At 36.1% G+C, this 17,184-nt stretch overlaps 2 protein-coding genes across 7 annotated transcripts in view; both read left to right on the forward strand.

Annotated features, from left to right (window-relative positions):
- LOC105835671 (furin-like protease 1) overlaps positions 1-17,184 on the forward strand; it is a 216,426-nt gene that overhangs the window by 173,887 nt on the left and 25,355 nt on the right. For all 6 annotated transcript variants that reach the window (XM_036291646.1, XM_036291647.1, XM_036291648.1 and 3 more), the window contains 6 exons: positions 6,810-7,028; positions 7,494-7,622; positions 8,674-8,839; positions 9,660-9,832; positions 15,773-16,190; positions 16,470-16,587. In XM_036291646.1, coding sequence (XP_036147539.1) covers positions 6,831-7,028; positions 7,494-7,622; positions 8,674-8,839; positions 9,660-9,832; positions 15,773-16,190; positions 16,470-16,587 — 1,202 coding nt within the window. In that variant the 5' untranslated portion in view covers positions 6,810-6,830. The remainder of the gene's footprint in view (positions 1-6,809; positions 7,029-7,493; positions 7,623-8,673; positions 8,840-9,659; positions 9,833-15,772; positions 16,191-16,469; positions 16,588-17,184) is intronic.
- Positions 53-4,994, forward strand: LOC114255171. Its single transcript, XM_036291651.1, has 2 exons — positions 53-2,763; positions 3,002-4,994. Exon 2 carries the CDS (start codon positions 3,113-3,115, stop codon positions 4,844-4,846), a length of 1,734 nt encoding a protein of 577 aa, XP_036147544.1. The 5' UTR covers positions 53-2,763; positions 3,002-3,112; the 3' UTR covers positions 4,847-4,994.

Below are 17,184 nucleotides of genomic sequence, written 5' to 3' on the forward strand. Positions count from 1 at the left end.
CATAACAAAATTAATTATATAAGAATAAAAATTAATAATAACTAAGAATTAAACTTAATAATAATCAATATATAAGATTAAAATAATATTAATAATTAACAAAATAAAATTTTTCGCTGAAATTTTTAACCCTCTCGGATGTGTAATTTTCTTACATCGTGAAGAGCGTATTGCTTGGAGAACTGTGTGTGTGTGTACCACGATGGCAGTGACTTGCATGGGTGTAGTCTCGCATGAGTTTCGGATCCGGTAGGATATTCTCCTGGATGGTAGGGTCACTCTTCTCGAAGAAGCATTGCTTACCAAACTGCAACCTTGGCTTGATGTATGCGTATTGAATCAGCATTATCGGAAATCGTTCTTCAGGTTGCGAGACGTATATATAAAACGATGACACGCTCATGCAAACAGAGATGAGGCAACACCGTTGAAATTATTTAGAGGGTGGGTAAAGAAAATCGGCGAACGGTGCAAGTTGCACGTTTATCTAACCGCCGATACTTTTCACGCACGAGCGCTTAACGTCGATCGTGATACGCGATACGCTCGATATAGCATGAAGGGCCATTAAGGTGATGTTCACCTTGTGAAACGTGAAACACGACGCGCGAACGAACCATGGCGTAATGTAGCCTTGCTCTTCTTGATCGAAAAGACCGATGTCTCAGATTCTTCATTAATGATAAATGTAGAAATTATAAATTCGGAAGTTACGAAAAAATGTTTTGAGTATCTTATACAAATGAATAAGATTTTTCACGCAGATTTAATTTAAAATCTGACTTTATGATCTTATTTTCTGATAACTAGAACTTTTTTCCAATGCGTTTATCTGTAACAAAAATTAAAAGAATCTCGGAAATTGTATAAAACAAATTAATTACTTCCTATTTTACTAAATATAAGAAATCTTTTTTTTATGAAATAGAAAGTAAGTCCAAAGGAATCGTTTTGAATTATTTACAATATGGACATATGCGCTTAGTAGAACTTGTGGGAAAAAATTTCATAGCGTTAATCTGCTACATGGCGCTCTGTTACCGCGATGCATCCTCTTTGTGCACCGGCGATTTGATTGCACGTCAATTCGCTGGATGCACTCTATGGAATTACGGTACGGTACGGTACGGGCGCGCATTCTCGTGCTGCCGGGCCATCGCGATGACATTATCCCTTCGCCGAGAGCACTCACAATTTCTGCGGTCCGCAATCCGGCGTCCGCCAATCAACGCTTTCGCGCCGCCCGATAAATCGGATGAGCCCGCCGCTGGGCGCTGCACCTAATGAATCAGATTCGATGCGAAGCCACCGGCATTGTGTGATCGATTATCCTACGTACGCGACGACACGAATCTAGAACTTGGCGCTACCCCAATGACAGGTTCAATTTACGAATTCCTAATAGCTGCGCGGGATTGGGTCGTCGGAATTTTAAGAAATTGCTGCTACACATCTAGTCATTTATTAGCGCTTGAGCTTAATAGCTGTAACAGCAACGATAATTGAAAGCAGTTTCTTAAAATGATATTTCCACACCTATAGTTCATTAATTAATTATTAATTTTATACAATTTAGAGATAAGTTATCAATACATTATACCTTTGCTTTTGGATAATATTTCTTGAAAGTTAAAAATAAAAGTAAAATTAATGTAAACCAGAAAGTGTCTTCTGATATTGTATATAGTAGTTTTTATAATACAGTTTCATATTTTGTAATAATTAATGTTTTCGTAACCTAATCTAACCAAAAATAAACGTCTGAGAAATTGGGCCTCAAAATTAAAAATAATAAACGGTTTAAGTGAAAATTACGACTATGTAACGTCATAATGAAGCGACGAAAACGAATCGAAGACATACGAAATTAATTCAACCGCGACAGTTCGCGTGAACGTAAACTGACAATATTATTCCGCGAGTTCCTGAACGGAATTCTCCAATCAATCTCCCCGTACGAGTTCTCAAATCAGATAATCTCGGAGACCGAACTGGACTGAACCACTCCTAATGAATCTGATCGATCGAACTGGGTCGTCGCGTATGTGCGACGACACATATCGAAGATGAACCCCGCGCGCCGTTAAAGCAATTTGGCGGATTCTAAACCACGGTAGCGGCGTCGCGAATGGAAAGTTTGGAATGGAATTCACACGACCTCTCCCACGATTCTAGGGTTCTCCGAATTTTGGTGGCAATTAGGACCGACGTTCAATGGACGATCTCCGGCCGGCGAAGTTACGAGAGGGACTGGAAATTAGTTTTGGGCGTCGAAATGAAATGATAGAAGCGATAAATTGTGACATTTATATTCTAATTCTATTATATAAATTGGATACATGCATTTACAGCAGACACATTGTAACTTTCACACGCGTGAACATTGCAATATCGATCAAATCTCCTCTCGTCGCGTACTTCAATCGTTCAACTTTTACTCAGCAAACCGCGTACGTTTGATACGTGTTGCGTCAAAATTTCCGGTAACCACAATAGTTTTCGAAATTCAAATAAATCCAAAAGTGGTCGTTTTGGAACCCGAGTGGAACCTTTTTATTACTTAAATTATTGACGCAATTATGAGCTTTTTATTGTGCCTGATAATATTTTGACATTTCAAAAATGTTACTTTGACCTTAATAAGCGAGAAAAAGCGACGATAGAGAAGAGGATTGAGAAAAGTAACAAGATCAAAGTCGAACTACGGGAAATTCTATCCTAAAGCTTCCAGCGAAAAAGATGTTGGGAGCTTTCTGGCGTAAGGTAAAGTCATGTTGAAAGTCTCAACTTACACCGAGTGTAAAATATGTGTTAAAAGACCGTGAAGATTTAACTCGCACATTTTATACAAAGATAGTGCTCTGCATTGAACCGTCTTATATTTATTAAGAAGCCGGGCTTGTTTACCAACGAGTGAGCTCTCAGTGAGAGCAAATTCAAATATTGCAGACGCTTCGAAGATTTCATATTTCTTGCGCAAATAATACATCTTCTCATCCAGGTGTCCACAAAGACGACCTCAGTGCCGCACTCATTTATGAAACTGAGAATACTGTCAAAGAAATTTATCAAAGAAGAATTTCATTCGTCTCACTAGAGTAGGATCTGCAAGATGAATATTTTGCCTAGAATCCTGACATTTTTGTCGCATGAGAAGTCACAAGTGACACATGTGTTAAATGAATCTCTGAGGATTCCACAGAGATTACTGGCGTCTCATATTGTTCCAAATCGTATGCTTTCGTACAGAAATGTTAGTATGGGAGGGAATGATTTTATGACAAATGATGATTTGTCACTTTTGCAACGTAATATTAATAAAGGCATAATTACACGACTTAAACATGGGAAAAACACGCGATCCAGCTGTGAAACGGAAGAAGACCAAAGACGCATCGAGGATCACCGGCAAGACTCCTGCGAAGAACCGCGTGAATGGCGTAGCGATGGTTATCAGATATCGAAAGAAAGTTATCAAAAGATTTGCGACGATTTATCGAGTCGGTCGATCGAATCCAATTCCCCGATCTGCTTGGACAAACCTATGCCGTATAATAATCGGCGAGAGTGCGAGTCATCGGTAAACCAGTGTAATGAATCGGACCAAGCGACTGTAATAGAATGTGAGAGATGGTTTTGTGGAAAACCAGCAACGAAAGGCAAAATTTATTACAAATGCAAGCCAAAATTGTGCGTTTATTCAGTCAAAAAAGAAGCGACGTGCAAGCCACGAGATTATTGCGGAGATAAGTCGAGACAAACTACATTTTGTCCTGACTCAGAGCCTTCCCAAAAAGTTACATCGAACGAGAAAGAAACTTGTCATGTTGAAATACCGAAGGAGCAATTTGCACGAGATACATATGAGTACTACATAAAACCCGATCCTCCACCACCGAAATGTCTACACTGGAGTGAAGAGCTACCGTCTCATTACTCGAAGAAAACGACTCGTTCGACCTCTGTTAAATCCTCACCAATGATTCCTGAGAAAGGACCACCGAAATATCGGGCGAAAGTCACTGCGTCATCTGCACAGAATATTCATGAGGATTTCAGCAGGAGTCCGAATGAAAATGAGCGCGGCAAAACCGATACGAAAAAGGCCCCGTATTTGCACAAGAAGGCGTCAAAAAAATGTAAGCCTCGTTGTGTGATTTCTTTCGAGGACAAGTGTGCTGATTCTTTGACACTTCCTGTGCCAGTTGGCAGAACGACGGAATCTAATATTCAACAATTTCCCAAGCTGACAAGGGACGGCCGTTGTTGCGTGAAGAAGCCCGAGAGGAAATCTGTCACGTCGGATATCGGCGACTGCAATCCTAACATGGCGAGTTTCAAGCATCGATTGAGTAAGTGTCCTGGCATTAAGAAAATGTCGGGTACCGATGTCAAACACGAGCCACCTGTTGACGTTAGTGTGCAGCAAAAGCAAGGAGCTCTTTTGGCCCACTGTAAGAAGACGAAGAGATCAGAGTCGCGGCAAGAAACCGCAAAAAGAAAAAGAAGGAAGTTCAAGTCACGAGCACCAGTGTCCAGCGGCTGGAAGCGACAGAGATACAAGATTCGTCTGAAGATTTTCCAAAAGGGGGACGGACGTCTCGATCCTTGCCTTCCGCGAATCGCCGAAGTGAGACAGCCGCGCGGCGAGAAAATGCAGCCGGAGCTATTAAAGTCCGCCGCGGACAAAGGCGAATTTTCTTCGCAATCGAGGCGCTCGTGCCCGCATTATTCGCCATCCAAGATGCCAATTGTCGAGACGAAGAGCTACCCGACGAAAATGGATGAGAGCAGGGTGATTCGCGATCAATATCTGGAAAAACACCCTTGCAAAAAGCGTCGCTGAGCTTTCGGAAACTACTCTGCGATGTGTAATATTTGGAATATTTCACGTTCAGTCAACATTTACTTTAGGAATGTTCAAAATTCGCACTTATTTATTATTATATACTTTCGGTATAAATATGTACGTTTATACAGAAAACAGACGTAAATATGTAATAAAAGTTAAAAAAAAATAGAACATTAATAGTATTATTTTATTAAAAATTTTAGGTACAGCTTAATTACTGACAAATATGAATTATCAAAAAGCAATGCTTGTCAAAGTAAAATCTACATTATAGTTATCTATAAACAATTATTTTATTTTACCGAAATAGTACGCAGATTACGATATATAGAATTCTGTATAAAAATGGAGCAAATGGTTTTTAGAGAGTGCCTACATAATTTATATTGCTCTTTGTTTATATTATATTAATAGGAAGTAGCATAACAGCTTTTTAAGTGAAATATATGCGCTAGACATGCAAAGGTGACATTGTAAAGGCGTAGGAAGGGAGGCGCGGAAATGAAAAAAATGCAGCTCGCGTGGTCCGAGACGGCTGCAAAAGAAGTCTGTTCGCAGCAGCTGGCCTCCAACTTTTCACGTTTATCATTATCTCACTCTCTCGGCGTACACCCTTATTTTTGCACTCGGTGGAACAAACTTGCGCATCAAACGCCGTTGTTTTATGGCCGGTATACATTTTCATTTCTGTCGGAAAATGATATATCTCGTAGTCCTAATAAACGCGACTCGGGGATTTAGTGAGCATTTATCTTGTCTACATTGTCGGGAATAATGGGAAAAAATAAAAACATGCGAGTTTGCGTTAATCCAATTCCAATAATTAATGCGGAGATCGCGGTGGATTTTGCATCTCGCAATTTGTGCTCGCTCAATATAGTATATTTTCTCTCGATAGTTTCGGAGAATATTAAAATTGTAAAACTACTATATAATTAATTTTTATTTCATTTTTATTATAACGTAAAATTTGACGAGAGAGAGAGAGAGAGAGAGAGAGAGAGAGAGAGAGAGAGAGAGAGAGAGAGAGAGAGAGAGAGAGAGAGAGAGAGAGAGAGAGAGAGAGAGAGAGAGAGGAGAGAGAGAGAGAGGAGAGAGAGAGAGAGAGGAGAGAGAGAGAGAAGAGAGAGAGAGAGAGAGGAGAGAGAGAGAGAGAGAGAAGAGAGAGAGAGAGAGAGAGAGAGGGAAGAGAGAGAGAGAGAGTCTAGAGAGCTCTCTCGAGAGAGAGAGAGAGAGAGAGAGAGAGAGGAGAGAGAGAGAGAGAGAGAGAGGAGAGAGCTCCTCTCTCTCTCTCTCTCTCTCTCTCTCTCGGAGCTCTCTCTCGATCTCTTCTCTCTCTCTCTCGCTGCCTCCTCCCTCTCGCTCTGCTCTCTCTCGTCTCTTCGCCTCTAATCGTCCCTCTCTCTCTCTCTCTCTCCCTCCTTCCCTCTTCTAGAGAGAGAGAGAGAGAGAGAGAGAGAGAGAGAGAGAGAGAGATTAAATTGTTGCCTGTTTCTAAAATATTAAATATTAAAATTTACAATATATATTATACGTTCAAATTATCTTACACATAGATGTACATTTCTTTCGAATTTAATGCTTGATTTATACAATACATACTTACAATACATACGTACTTTCCTTCTACATTCATTTAACGAGTTTGTAATATATACAAGTGGTGTGTTACATCGCTCCAACGGCTCAAAATTGCTACCCATTTATAAATTAACCTGCACTCGTTTTTTCCTCTACATTGATATTGCATGTGATTAAAGGGTGTGTTTCGAAAGAAGTACGGTAAAACAGCGGAAGAACGATCGCTGCTCGTAACGTTCACGATTATTAACTTCTAATTGAACATCGATGAATAACTAGTTCCCGGTTTAGTCGTTTTTCGTAACGGACTCGAAATAACAAAATCACCACAATGACAATTCACGATACTCATACGGAACGATTCGCGTTGTTGCAGATAAATGATGATTGGTTCCACATGGAGCATCGATCCGTGGCAAAGAGGTCGACGGAACCGCATCTCGAAGTGCACCAGAGGCTAATGAATGACTCCAGAGTACGTCGAGCGGAGCAGCAGCGAGCAAAATCACGCAGCAAAAGGGATCTTATAATCAAACGTCCGTCCAATATACTAACCATGCTAAACGATGAGAGGTGGCCTCAGATGTGGTACCTGGTAAGCAATTTTAATCAAGGACACGTTATCCCGCGTACGACAAGATTATTAGTCAAGAGTCGCATCGCTAAATAAACATACTGAAAGAGCTTACATGAATAAAAATAAAACATAGAATATTTGAATAAAAAATTAATAAATATATTTTGTATTTTTGGTATCAAAAATATAGAATTATTTTCATTAAAAACATATTGCAAACAATATTTCCAGATCAAAAGTTTATACATTCAATTTAGCAAAAATTGTACATGTTCGACATTATTGATACGACAAAAGCAACAGTAGGACATTTTATGACTTTACTTTGAGAGAGTTTTGATGATAATAAAATAAATAAAAAACAGTTAAAAAATATTTTACAAAGTACAAAACACAAATTTGATCGACATCAGCATCACCGGTTTATATCGTAAATTAAGATTTACGAAAAATAGCACAAAAGTATGAAGTAATTTTTTTCAGAACAGGGGAAAGGGGTTGGACATGAACGTGCAGGGTGCTTGGACTGAGGGAATTACTGGAAATGGCATCGTAGTCACAATACTTGACGATGGATTGGAGAAAGATCATCCTGATCTTTATAAAAATTATGTAAGTATATTTAATATTGTATTTTTTTAAACTTAGCGATTTTCTGGTTTCTATAAAAAAAATATTTTTTCTCTAACGTGATAATAAAATAGTAAACACACATTTTTAGTATTAAAACGATAAATCTCCATTTAACTTTTGTTTATAGAATTTTGCGAACTGAAAGCAATTATATTTATGTAAATTGTGTGTTGTCACTTTTTATGGCAGATTTGGTAATCTTGTAAAGTAGCTTTCTATTTGATTAAATTGACACGGATAAGTAAAATCGCAGGCTCTTAATACCTTATCTAATATCACTTGAGGAATGAATGTTCGATACGTAAATACATTGACAAAAAAAGCAAAGAGAGAAATAACTTCGGAGCGCACAATAGAATATGGTCGATGAAGACGTATCGCGAATGCACCAAAAATATCGGCTGTTAAGCGCGAATATCAGTACGGGTTATCCAATGCATGCATATATATATATATATACAATACACACCAAGTGCTCTATTGATTCACGGATGGTTACATTGAATGAGGCATCTGCGCACGCAGTAGAAAGTGAATCGCATTAATCAGCCAGTAGACACATGCTGCGATGGTGCACCTTAGCACGCTGCTCTGATTATGCGAGCTTATATCCCTTCACATGTATTTCTCATTATGCAGATGATGCATAAATGAATAGGTATTAAGAAGATATCCGGATGCGCGTGATCAGGGATTAAAGCGTAGTATTTCGTCACTCTGGCGACAATAAAGTCTTATTATCATAATCCCTCTCTGTTACGTATTATCTGTTCGAAAGATCTCTCTTAGATAAAGAAATGTAAATTTATTTCGCTTACAAAAGTTTTTAACATATTAATAATTTTTCATTAAAAACTTTGCTTTTAACTTTTGAAGCTTCACTCGAAATGTAGTTTCACTCATTGTACGATTGTGTACACGTGTTTTATTTTTAATAATTTTATCAAATAAATACTGCTTCATAGAAATGTATTAATGCTTTTACATATAGTTTTACTTGTATTAATGCCATGCTTGATTTCTGTTGTAGGACCCTCAGGCGAGTTACGACGTTAACAGTCACGATGAAGATCCCATGCCGAGGTACGATCTGGTAGATAGCAATCGACACGGCACCAGGTGCGCCGGAGAGGTCGCAGCCACTGCCAACAATTCTCTTTGCGCTGTAGGTGTTGCTTTTGGAGCCGGCGTAGGTGGTGAGTGTTCTATGAAAAGGATTATTTAATCTTTCGATTATTTAATCTTCGACTTTAAGAACCAGAAAGATCTCACGTGCACTTTTCAGAACTTTCTAACATATATAATTTAAGAGCTCTGATTTAAGAGCTAAGAAAAATTTTATTTTAATCCGTGTCTTGTCTTAATCTTGAGTCGCATGAGCGCGCGAGTAACGTAAAATTTTAATTGCTGCTTTAATAAAAGCTTATTGCGCAAAAGTTTGAAATAAAATAAAAATGAGATATTAAAAAACTTTTAGGAAGAGAAAGATAAGATACTCAAATATTAAATCGTTGGAAATGACAGTTCAGTTCCCAGCAATCGCTTAAATCTATTTGCAGTTCTGTTTCCAATTAGCAGCAGCGAAGTCAGTGTCGGAACTCGCGTTACTGCGTTTACTGCGAACGACACGTGTTTGTAATAAGCAGAATTGATATCGCGAGGGTGCATCACTTTCGAATTAGATTCAGGATTAGCAATAGCCTATTACGTGCATTACATTCGCAACTGATCCAAATCGGTGCGCGATGCCCAATTTCGATCTTGTAAATGGGAATTCTCTATTTCACATGGCAATTGTGTAGGATAATTAACTCACAGGAAAATGTATGCTGTTTAACAGTTTGGAAACGGATTCTTGACATACATATACATACGTGTTTATATCTGTGAATATTCTTAGAAAACTAGCAGTAAAAATTTGTATGGAAACTTATGCATATAGAAAATTAGTTATTTATAAATATATATACTATATAATGTTAGTTATTAATTTTTCGCAATTCTAATTTTATACAGGTGTTCGAATGCTGGACGGCGATGTGACAGATGCCGTCGAAGCAAGATCCTTGAGCCTTAATCCCCAACACATTGATATTTATAGCGCCTCATGGGGACCGGATGACGATGGAAAAACTGTAGACGGTCCTGGTGAATTGGCCACCAGAGCTTTCATCGAAGGAATCACCAAAGTGAGTGTTTGTCATTAGAATTATATTATTGTATATATTTACCAATTTAGACGTATATCATTAAAAATTCTAAAACCTTTTAAGTTTTTCATTATTTTGATACATTTGATATTTACTGTCTGCATTCTTAACTCTTGAAATAAAAATACAAAAACCCGCGGGTAGATAAAATAAATTATAGTTACATTTTCATTTTTAATTTAATTTTAATCTAGCTGGCAATGTTTCTTTTTAGAAAAATAATTTTACTCAGAAGATTAGTTTAAGATCAAAGATATTTCGTAAATAAATGTAGTTTTCTTCGTAAACATTACATAAACGCTAAAACCTAATTGAAACATTATTTAATACTCATAATAATATTAATTGTCATATCATTTTTATTATGTCTAACAAGTTGAAAGAAAATATGCCGCGTCTTGAAGCTTCGACGTAGCAGCGTAATCCACTTAGGACTGCAATTTTCTTCGCTATAATTTCCCGCGCTATGACAAGATAAATGCAATTAGCTACAAGGTACCTTCGTACGACATGGAAGCTTCCAGTTTGCTTTCAGACACTTCCTTACTCTCAAGCGTCAAGCAGGGGATTTTAAAGCTTCGCATTACAATGCTTATGCTTTGTTAATACGTTGTATTAACGATAGAATTCAAATTAAACACAAGCTATACAGAAACTCTAGATCAGGTAATTGGTGATTTTTAATGGAAAATTAATTGAAAATTTTAATTAAAGATCTTTCTGTGTGTGTATATATAGAAAATTCTTAGAAGAGTAATATACTTTACACAAGAGTAACAAAAGCCGATCGATAAACTATTTAATACGACATTGCAGTACTGAAATACCGATGCAAGTTGTTCTCGCACCTAAACTGGAGATCGTTTTACTTTGTCTGATTTTCTATTATTTTTCTATGGCTCAAGATTTCTTTACAATTACTCTCATCAGCTATCTAAATTCTTATTTGAGAATAAAACGAGAATTTAACAGCTGTCCTGATTAAAGTTGACGAACTTCAAGTTCAATTATCGCCTTTCTGATTTCTTACATCTTGCGCCAAAGAAATACATTTAACTTGATAAAGCTTTTCTTTGTAGAACTAAATAAAAGAAAGAAGTTTGCTTTAAGTGCCGTAACTATTACAGGTTTCTCACTCAATAAGAATTGCGAAAATTTAAATCTTCGTTTTTTGATATGGGATAGTAATATAAGTATATTTCGAATAATTTTAATATTATATTGAATATTCGTATTATAATTTTATAATTGTATTTTATTATTGTATTATTCTTAGAGTAATGTACGAATTTTACCTATATTTTTACTTACATTTTTTCGATAATAAAGTGTCGCGAAAACATTATATCTCTTTAAAAATAATTATGCGCAGAAAAGGATGCACAATGTATCTTTACTTTCCATCTTTTAATCGAAGATTTAGTGACGCATAATTTATTTTCATAAAAACAGGAATACTAAATTTCGGATTAACTTTTTTCATTTTTAAAATTAATTATATTGTTACAAATTATATAAAATATTATTACGTATAAAAGAACACACGATGTCTCATCGCATCTCTTCGAATCCTCGTTCTCTTCGAAAGCAAAATTCGTCGGTTTATCATTAATGAGATTTGTATGCTCGTGTCCAAACAACGTCGCGGGATGAAATGAAATTCGCACAAATGTATCACGCAGAAGCATTCCCTGAAATCTTCCGAGTTTCAGTAGCGACAATGGCCATTGTCATCACGATGTATACGCCTCGGCTCTTCGATCGCGTTCGCAACGTTCCTTTATCACGATGGCGAACTTTAGCATTGAGAGGGTCCCTGCTTCAAGTAGCGATCATTAAAGCGCAGATATCTAACATTAAAAGGGAGCCATCAGATGCTGTCGAGAAACTATAGTAAAGATCCCCCCATTTCTATTATCTGTCTGATTCACACAAACCTGTGTCCCATTTTATGATAGTAATTCAAAATATTAATTTTCATTAGCTTTTTTATAATCAAAAGTATTTTTTACGAAACTCATTTTTGAAATGAGCACACAATGATAAATTATATCGTTGATGTCAAAATTTATATGAATTATATTAATAATTAATGTTTTATATATATTAGCTCTCTGTTAATGCAATGGCATCGTATATTAAAATATTACTGGAAATAAAGTAGTGAAAAAGTACAGAGATCGTCAATAATGGGGGTAGACCTTCTAAAATGATATCTTACTTCTCAGAAATTAAACATTACGCTATGTTAATACTAAAAACATTGATTTATTTAAATAATTAAAGAAATAAAATCTAGTTTATATAATTATATGTAGCTTTTTTCTATATCAAATTTTCCATATAAAATGTGTCCATAATCAACGTATGTCCGTAATCAATGATTGATTTCCTTCGATATTATAGTCGACTGTATCGTCGACGAAACGATGACAGATGTAATTCGATTAACGAGAACGACGAAGAACTTCAGTTAGACCTGGTTTAATAGACTTGCTCGAGAGGTCAGCCCCTCAGAAAGTTTCTAATTGGGTGCTTTTAAGCAACTGGCCGGCTTGAGCTACGCTAACACATATTACCATTTAAACTTACTGCCAGCAACGTAACTGCAAATCATATGCAAATGTCAGTATGGTTAGTACAAAATACGTTTATTTCATAACTGTCGAATGAAATATATCAAAGAAGTTAGTCACATATGCATTTCCACCAAAATAACCAAAAGATTTAATAATATAAGCAATTTAGATATCAATTTTTATATATGTATTATAAATTATGACAGAAATTATAAAAAATGAAAAAAAAACAAGCTAAAAAGGCTATTAAAAAGATACCAAAAAGATAAGAAATTATTATATAAATATATTACAAACAATAATATTTAAAACATTTCTGGAACTGGTATAAAAAACACACATTATCCATAAATATTTAAAATAAAATCATAAAATTATCGCTCCAATTGCAGCTTTTTTTAATTTAAAAATTACGCGAAAACATTCTTATCTATTGTAGGAATTACTTATATCCAGTAAACGTTCATAAACAGGATCAACAAGTAGTGATATTAATACTGTTTAAATCATTTTCCAGTAGCAATGTTAAATGGCCATCATTCTGTCGAGATTACTTTCATCTCGTGAAATCTTTTACACATATACTTTGTAATCCATTTTAATTTGCCTTAAAAAACTTGTTTTATATAGATGAAACAAAAATTAAACTGTTGCAACGTTACTGCATATCAATATATGTAACATAATGAAAGTATTGAAGTTCAAAGTACACACACACACACACACACACACACACACACACACACACACACACACACACACACACACACACACACACACACACACACACACACACACACACACACACACACACACACCACACACACACACACACACACACTCTCTCTCCCTGTCTCTCCCTGTCTCTCCTTGTCTCTCCCGGTCTCTCCCTGTCTCTCCCTCTCTCCCTGTCTTTCCCGGTCTCTCCCTGTCTCTTTCGGTCTCTCCCTGTCTCTCCCTGTCTCTCCTTGTCTCTCCCTATCTCTCCCTGTCTCTCCCTGTCTCTCCTTGTCTCTCCCGGTCTCTCCCGGTCTCTCCCTGTCTCTCTCTGCCTCTTCCTGTCTTTCCCGGTTTCTCCCGGTCTCTCCCTATCTCTCCCTGTCTCTCCCTGTCTCTCCTTGTCTCTCCCGGTCTCTCCCGGTCTCTCCCGGTCTCTCCCTGTCTCTCCCGGTCTCTCCCTGTCTTTAGAAAATATCTTTTAAGATATTTCGCGCTATAGAATTAAAATTTTCTGGAACAGATCTTTATTAACTATGCACGAACAAAACATTTCACACCAGAAAGAAAGAAAATAAGATCAGATATGTGAAAAAATTTTAATAGAAAGTTTTTTTAATCGGACTTTCGAACTTTCTTTAAATTTATTTTAAATCTTAATTAATTTAATCAAATTGATAATTTGTTCTTTTATTATTAAATATATACTATTAGTGTATAGTCTAATAATTATATACTTTTTAACAAATGTTTGAAATTATGTTTTGTTTCTAAAGACATAATCAAAATTTATATGTGATATAATATTTTAATTTTTATTAATTATTAGATGTTAATGATTTTGTTAAATATTACAAAAATTACAAAATGTAATGATTATATTAATTTAATATAATACTATCAATACAGTAGCCTTATTTTTCCCTAAATCTTCTATTTTTAAAGACGCGATAAGTATTATATCTATATTTAAATAATCGAAATAAATATAACACTGTTATATGTCAAGCCGCGTCATTTTCGATAACTGTTTGAGTTTGTGTATCGTTACATAATAACCTAACAACGGTTCCCTTTGTATAACATAATATTCCATCTTATATCCGACAAAGGCAAATACGTATGGACTAGCTCAAAATTCTCTTCGGGACCTGTTATCAAGTTTGATCATTTCACCCTTTAGTCGACAGAAATATACTAGAACTCGTATGTATGTATATCTTGTATGTGTGTGTGTGTGTATATATATATATATATATATATATATATATGATGCAATTGTGTTATTACGTGTTATTACATTACGTAAATTCCTATATATTTTATTTTTTTCAGCATCGTCAATTTTATATTGTATCTTATGATTTTGGATAGGTTACAATTTTAAATAATAATATTTTTATAAGTGGCTGGATTAAAAATAAAGAATAATATATTTGTATAAAACTAACAAATTATTTTATCAATTAAATTTTGACTTGCATTTAGAAGAATACATCCATAGTATTATTAAGTTAATTTAATGTAAAACGTATTATATACTAATTTTAATATAATCAGTTATACAGAGACAATTGTTATACAGATCGAATTTGGCTGTCTAATACAGTCAGGCGGATACCTTATCACTTTACGATCAAATAGCTTTACTGATCAAAGGCTAGAACACTATATTGCTGAATTAGTTAACGTCGAGCCTCAAAGAGAGTTCAGAGTTCGCGGTCACGCTTAGTGTACCTTAGTATCGGACGGCTGGTCTTATCACGAAATGGCTGGACATGCAGGATCGATAAAGAATGCACTTGTAAAATTGTAAGCAATATATACAATAATAAGTTAGACCGATGAATAACGCGAGAAATAAGAATTGGCACTTTTTAATCAAAGCGTATTTAATGAAATTATCAATTGTTAAATGTATTTTTCAATTCTGTAAACTGTGTCTAAATTCATTGAAATAATTACCGTGGACTTCAGACGCAATCATAAACTGAATTTAGAAAAAATGTCTCTAATTTGAGCATCAGATTTGATATTGAGATGACACTACAAACATCTTAAAACTCAATTGCTAAAACTTTTCTTTTAATCTTTGAATGGGAACATATACAAAATGTAGGGGTGTTTCCCGTTACGAGCTCAAGTCATACAATTCAGCCTCGATCTTACGGAGACCATTAGCGCTAAACACTCAGCCTCATCGACTTCTTAACAATGGTTTCGTTCCGAATCATCTACTATTGTACGTTTACGGGCGCGTAGAAAGCGGCTTTAACATGCAAAGTGTCTCGAACTTCTAAAGCGCCTTAAGCGTTTCGAGCATCTTAAAGCCAAGTAGCAATGAAAAAAGTCAACCACGTCCAAAGTATTATCTGGAACGATAAACTCAGAATTCACTTTAGTTTGAACTGAATAATACGTTTACTAAATCCCGCCTTTACAATCTGCGGTCTGAATTTGCTTGTTATGATATGCTATCTTCTAAAATATTTGTATGCACTAAAACCATCTTAAATATTTCGAGAGAACAAATTTTATTGCATATAGTGCAACATATATATTATATAATAGGTTTTTTTGTAATGTGAATTAAATTAATAAAAGATCTTTAAAACACCGCCAGGGTCGCAACGGTAAGGGTTCGATCTTCGTGTGGGCGTCCGGGAACGGCGGCCGGGACCACGATAACTGCAATTGTGATGGCTATACCAATAGTATCTGGACGCTGTCGATCAGTAGTGCGACAGAGAACGGCCTTGTGCCGTGGTACAGCGAGGCGTGCTCGTCCACCCTCGCCACTACATACAGCTCGGGTTCTACCGGTGAGAAACAGGTCGTCACTACGGATCTGCATCATCACTGTACTAGCAGCCACACTGGCACCTCCGCATCGGCGCCGCTGGCGGCTGGCATTTGCGCGCTCGCCCTGGAAGCGAATAGAGATCTTACCTGGCGGGACATGCAACACATCGTAGTCAGAACCGCTAAACCTGCGAACCTGCAGGCACCCGATTGGGTGGTCAACGGTGTCGGCAGAAACGGTGAATATCTCAAGTTCTTGGTAGAGAGAACAGATTCGTATAGATTGAATGCGCGTGATCTTCATAAAAAGAAAAAAAATTACCATGATAAAATTAAATTGTAAAAGTTTTAATCTTTCGTAGAAGGTAAATCTAATAATAAAATATAATCTTTTTACGAGAATATTTTAATTAATTCGACAAATTTATATAGTGAATAAATATAGAATTCCAATCTAGATTAATAAAAAAATTGAATCAATATCGTTTTAATTTTGCGATTCAATTTCTGTTTGACAGTGAGCCACAGCTTTGGTTATGGACTGATGGACGCCACTGCCATGGTACGCTTAGCGAGAAGATGGCGAACCGTCCCGGAGCAGCACAGATGCGAAGTATCGGCGCCGCATACGGGCAGGTAAGTGTTTACAAGTTATGGTTTTAAAGAAATATAATAGGAACTTTTCAAAAATATTTTCTTGTTTAAAATATCACTACACAGAGAAATGTGAAACGGTTATACAAGAAATTATCGGTCTTAAGAAAAAATCCTAAAAGAGACGAGAAAGATGGAAAATCGGGACTTGACTGTACAGATCGCTATCTGCCCCTTGGGGGAGAAACAAACATGTCTCTCGCAGATTACAGATTCATTCGAGCATGTTAGCTACCGTCAAGCGGGCTTCACTCATCTGAAATTGCACTAGAAATCATGTGTAATACACCGTTTACACTGCCGAGGATTATAACAAATGAGGACAAATCGCACGTGTTGCGTTAAACAAACATTTACATACTTAAAACTTAATCATTTTGGAGTTGCACTTCTCTAAAGCCACTAAACATAAAAGCCGTAATTAGAATTACATTCTATGCACAACAATTTTGAAAGATTTATGCTACTGATGAACGAGTAAAATTATTAATATGATTTAATAATTATTTTATTATAGCTTTAAAATGATATCCATTGTTTAAAGCAGATATTACACTCGTGCCTTCTATAACCTTATTC

This window comes from Monomorium pharaonis, chromosome 9 (assembly GCF_013373865.1).
Source record: "Monomorium pharaonis isolate MP-MQ-018 chromosome 9, ASM1337386v2, whole genome shotgun sequence".
Classification (NCBI taxonomy): Eukaryota; Metazoa; Arthropoda; class Insecta; order Hymenoptera; family Formicidae; genus Monomorium; species Monomorium pharaonis.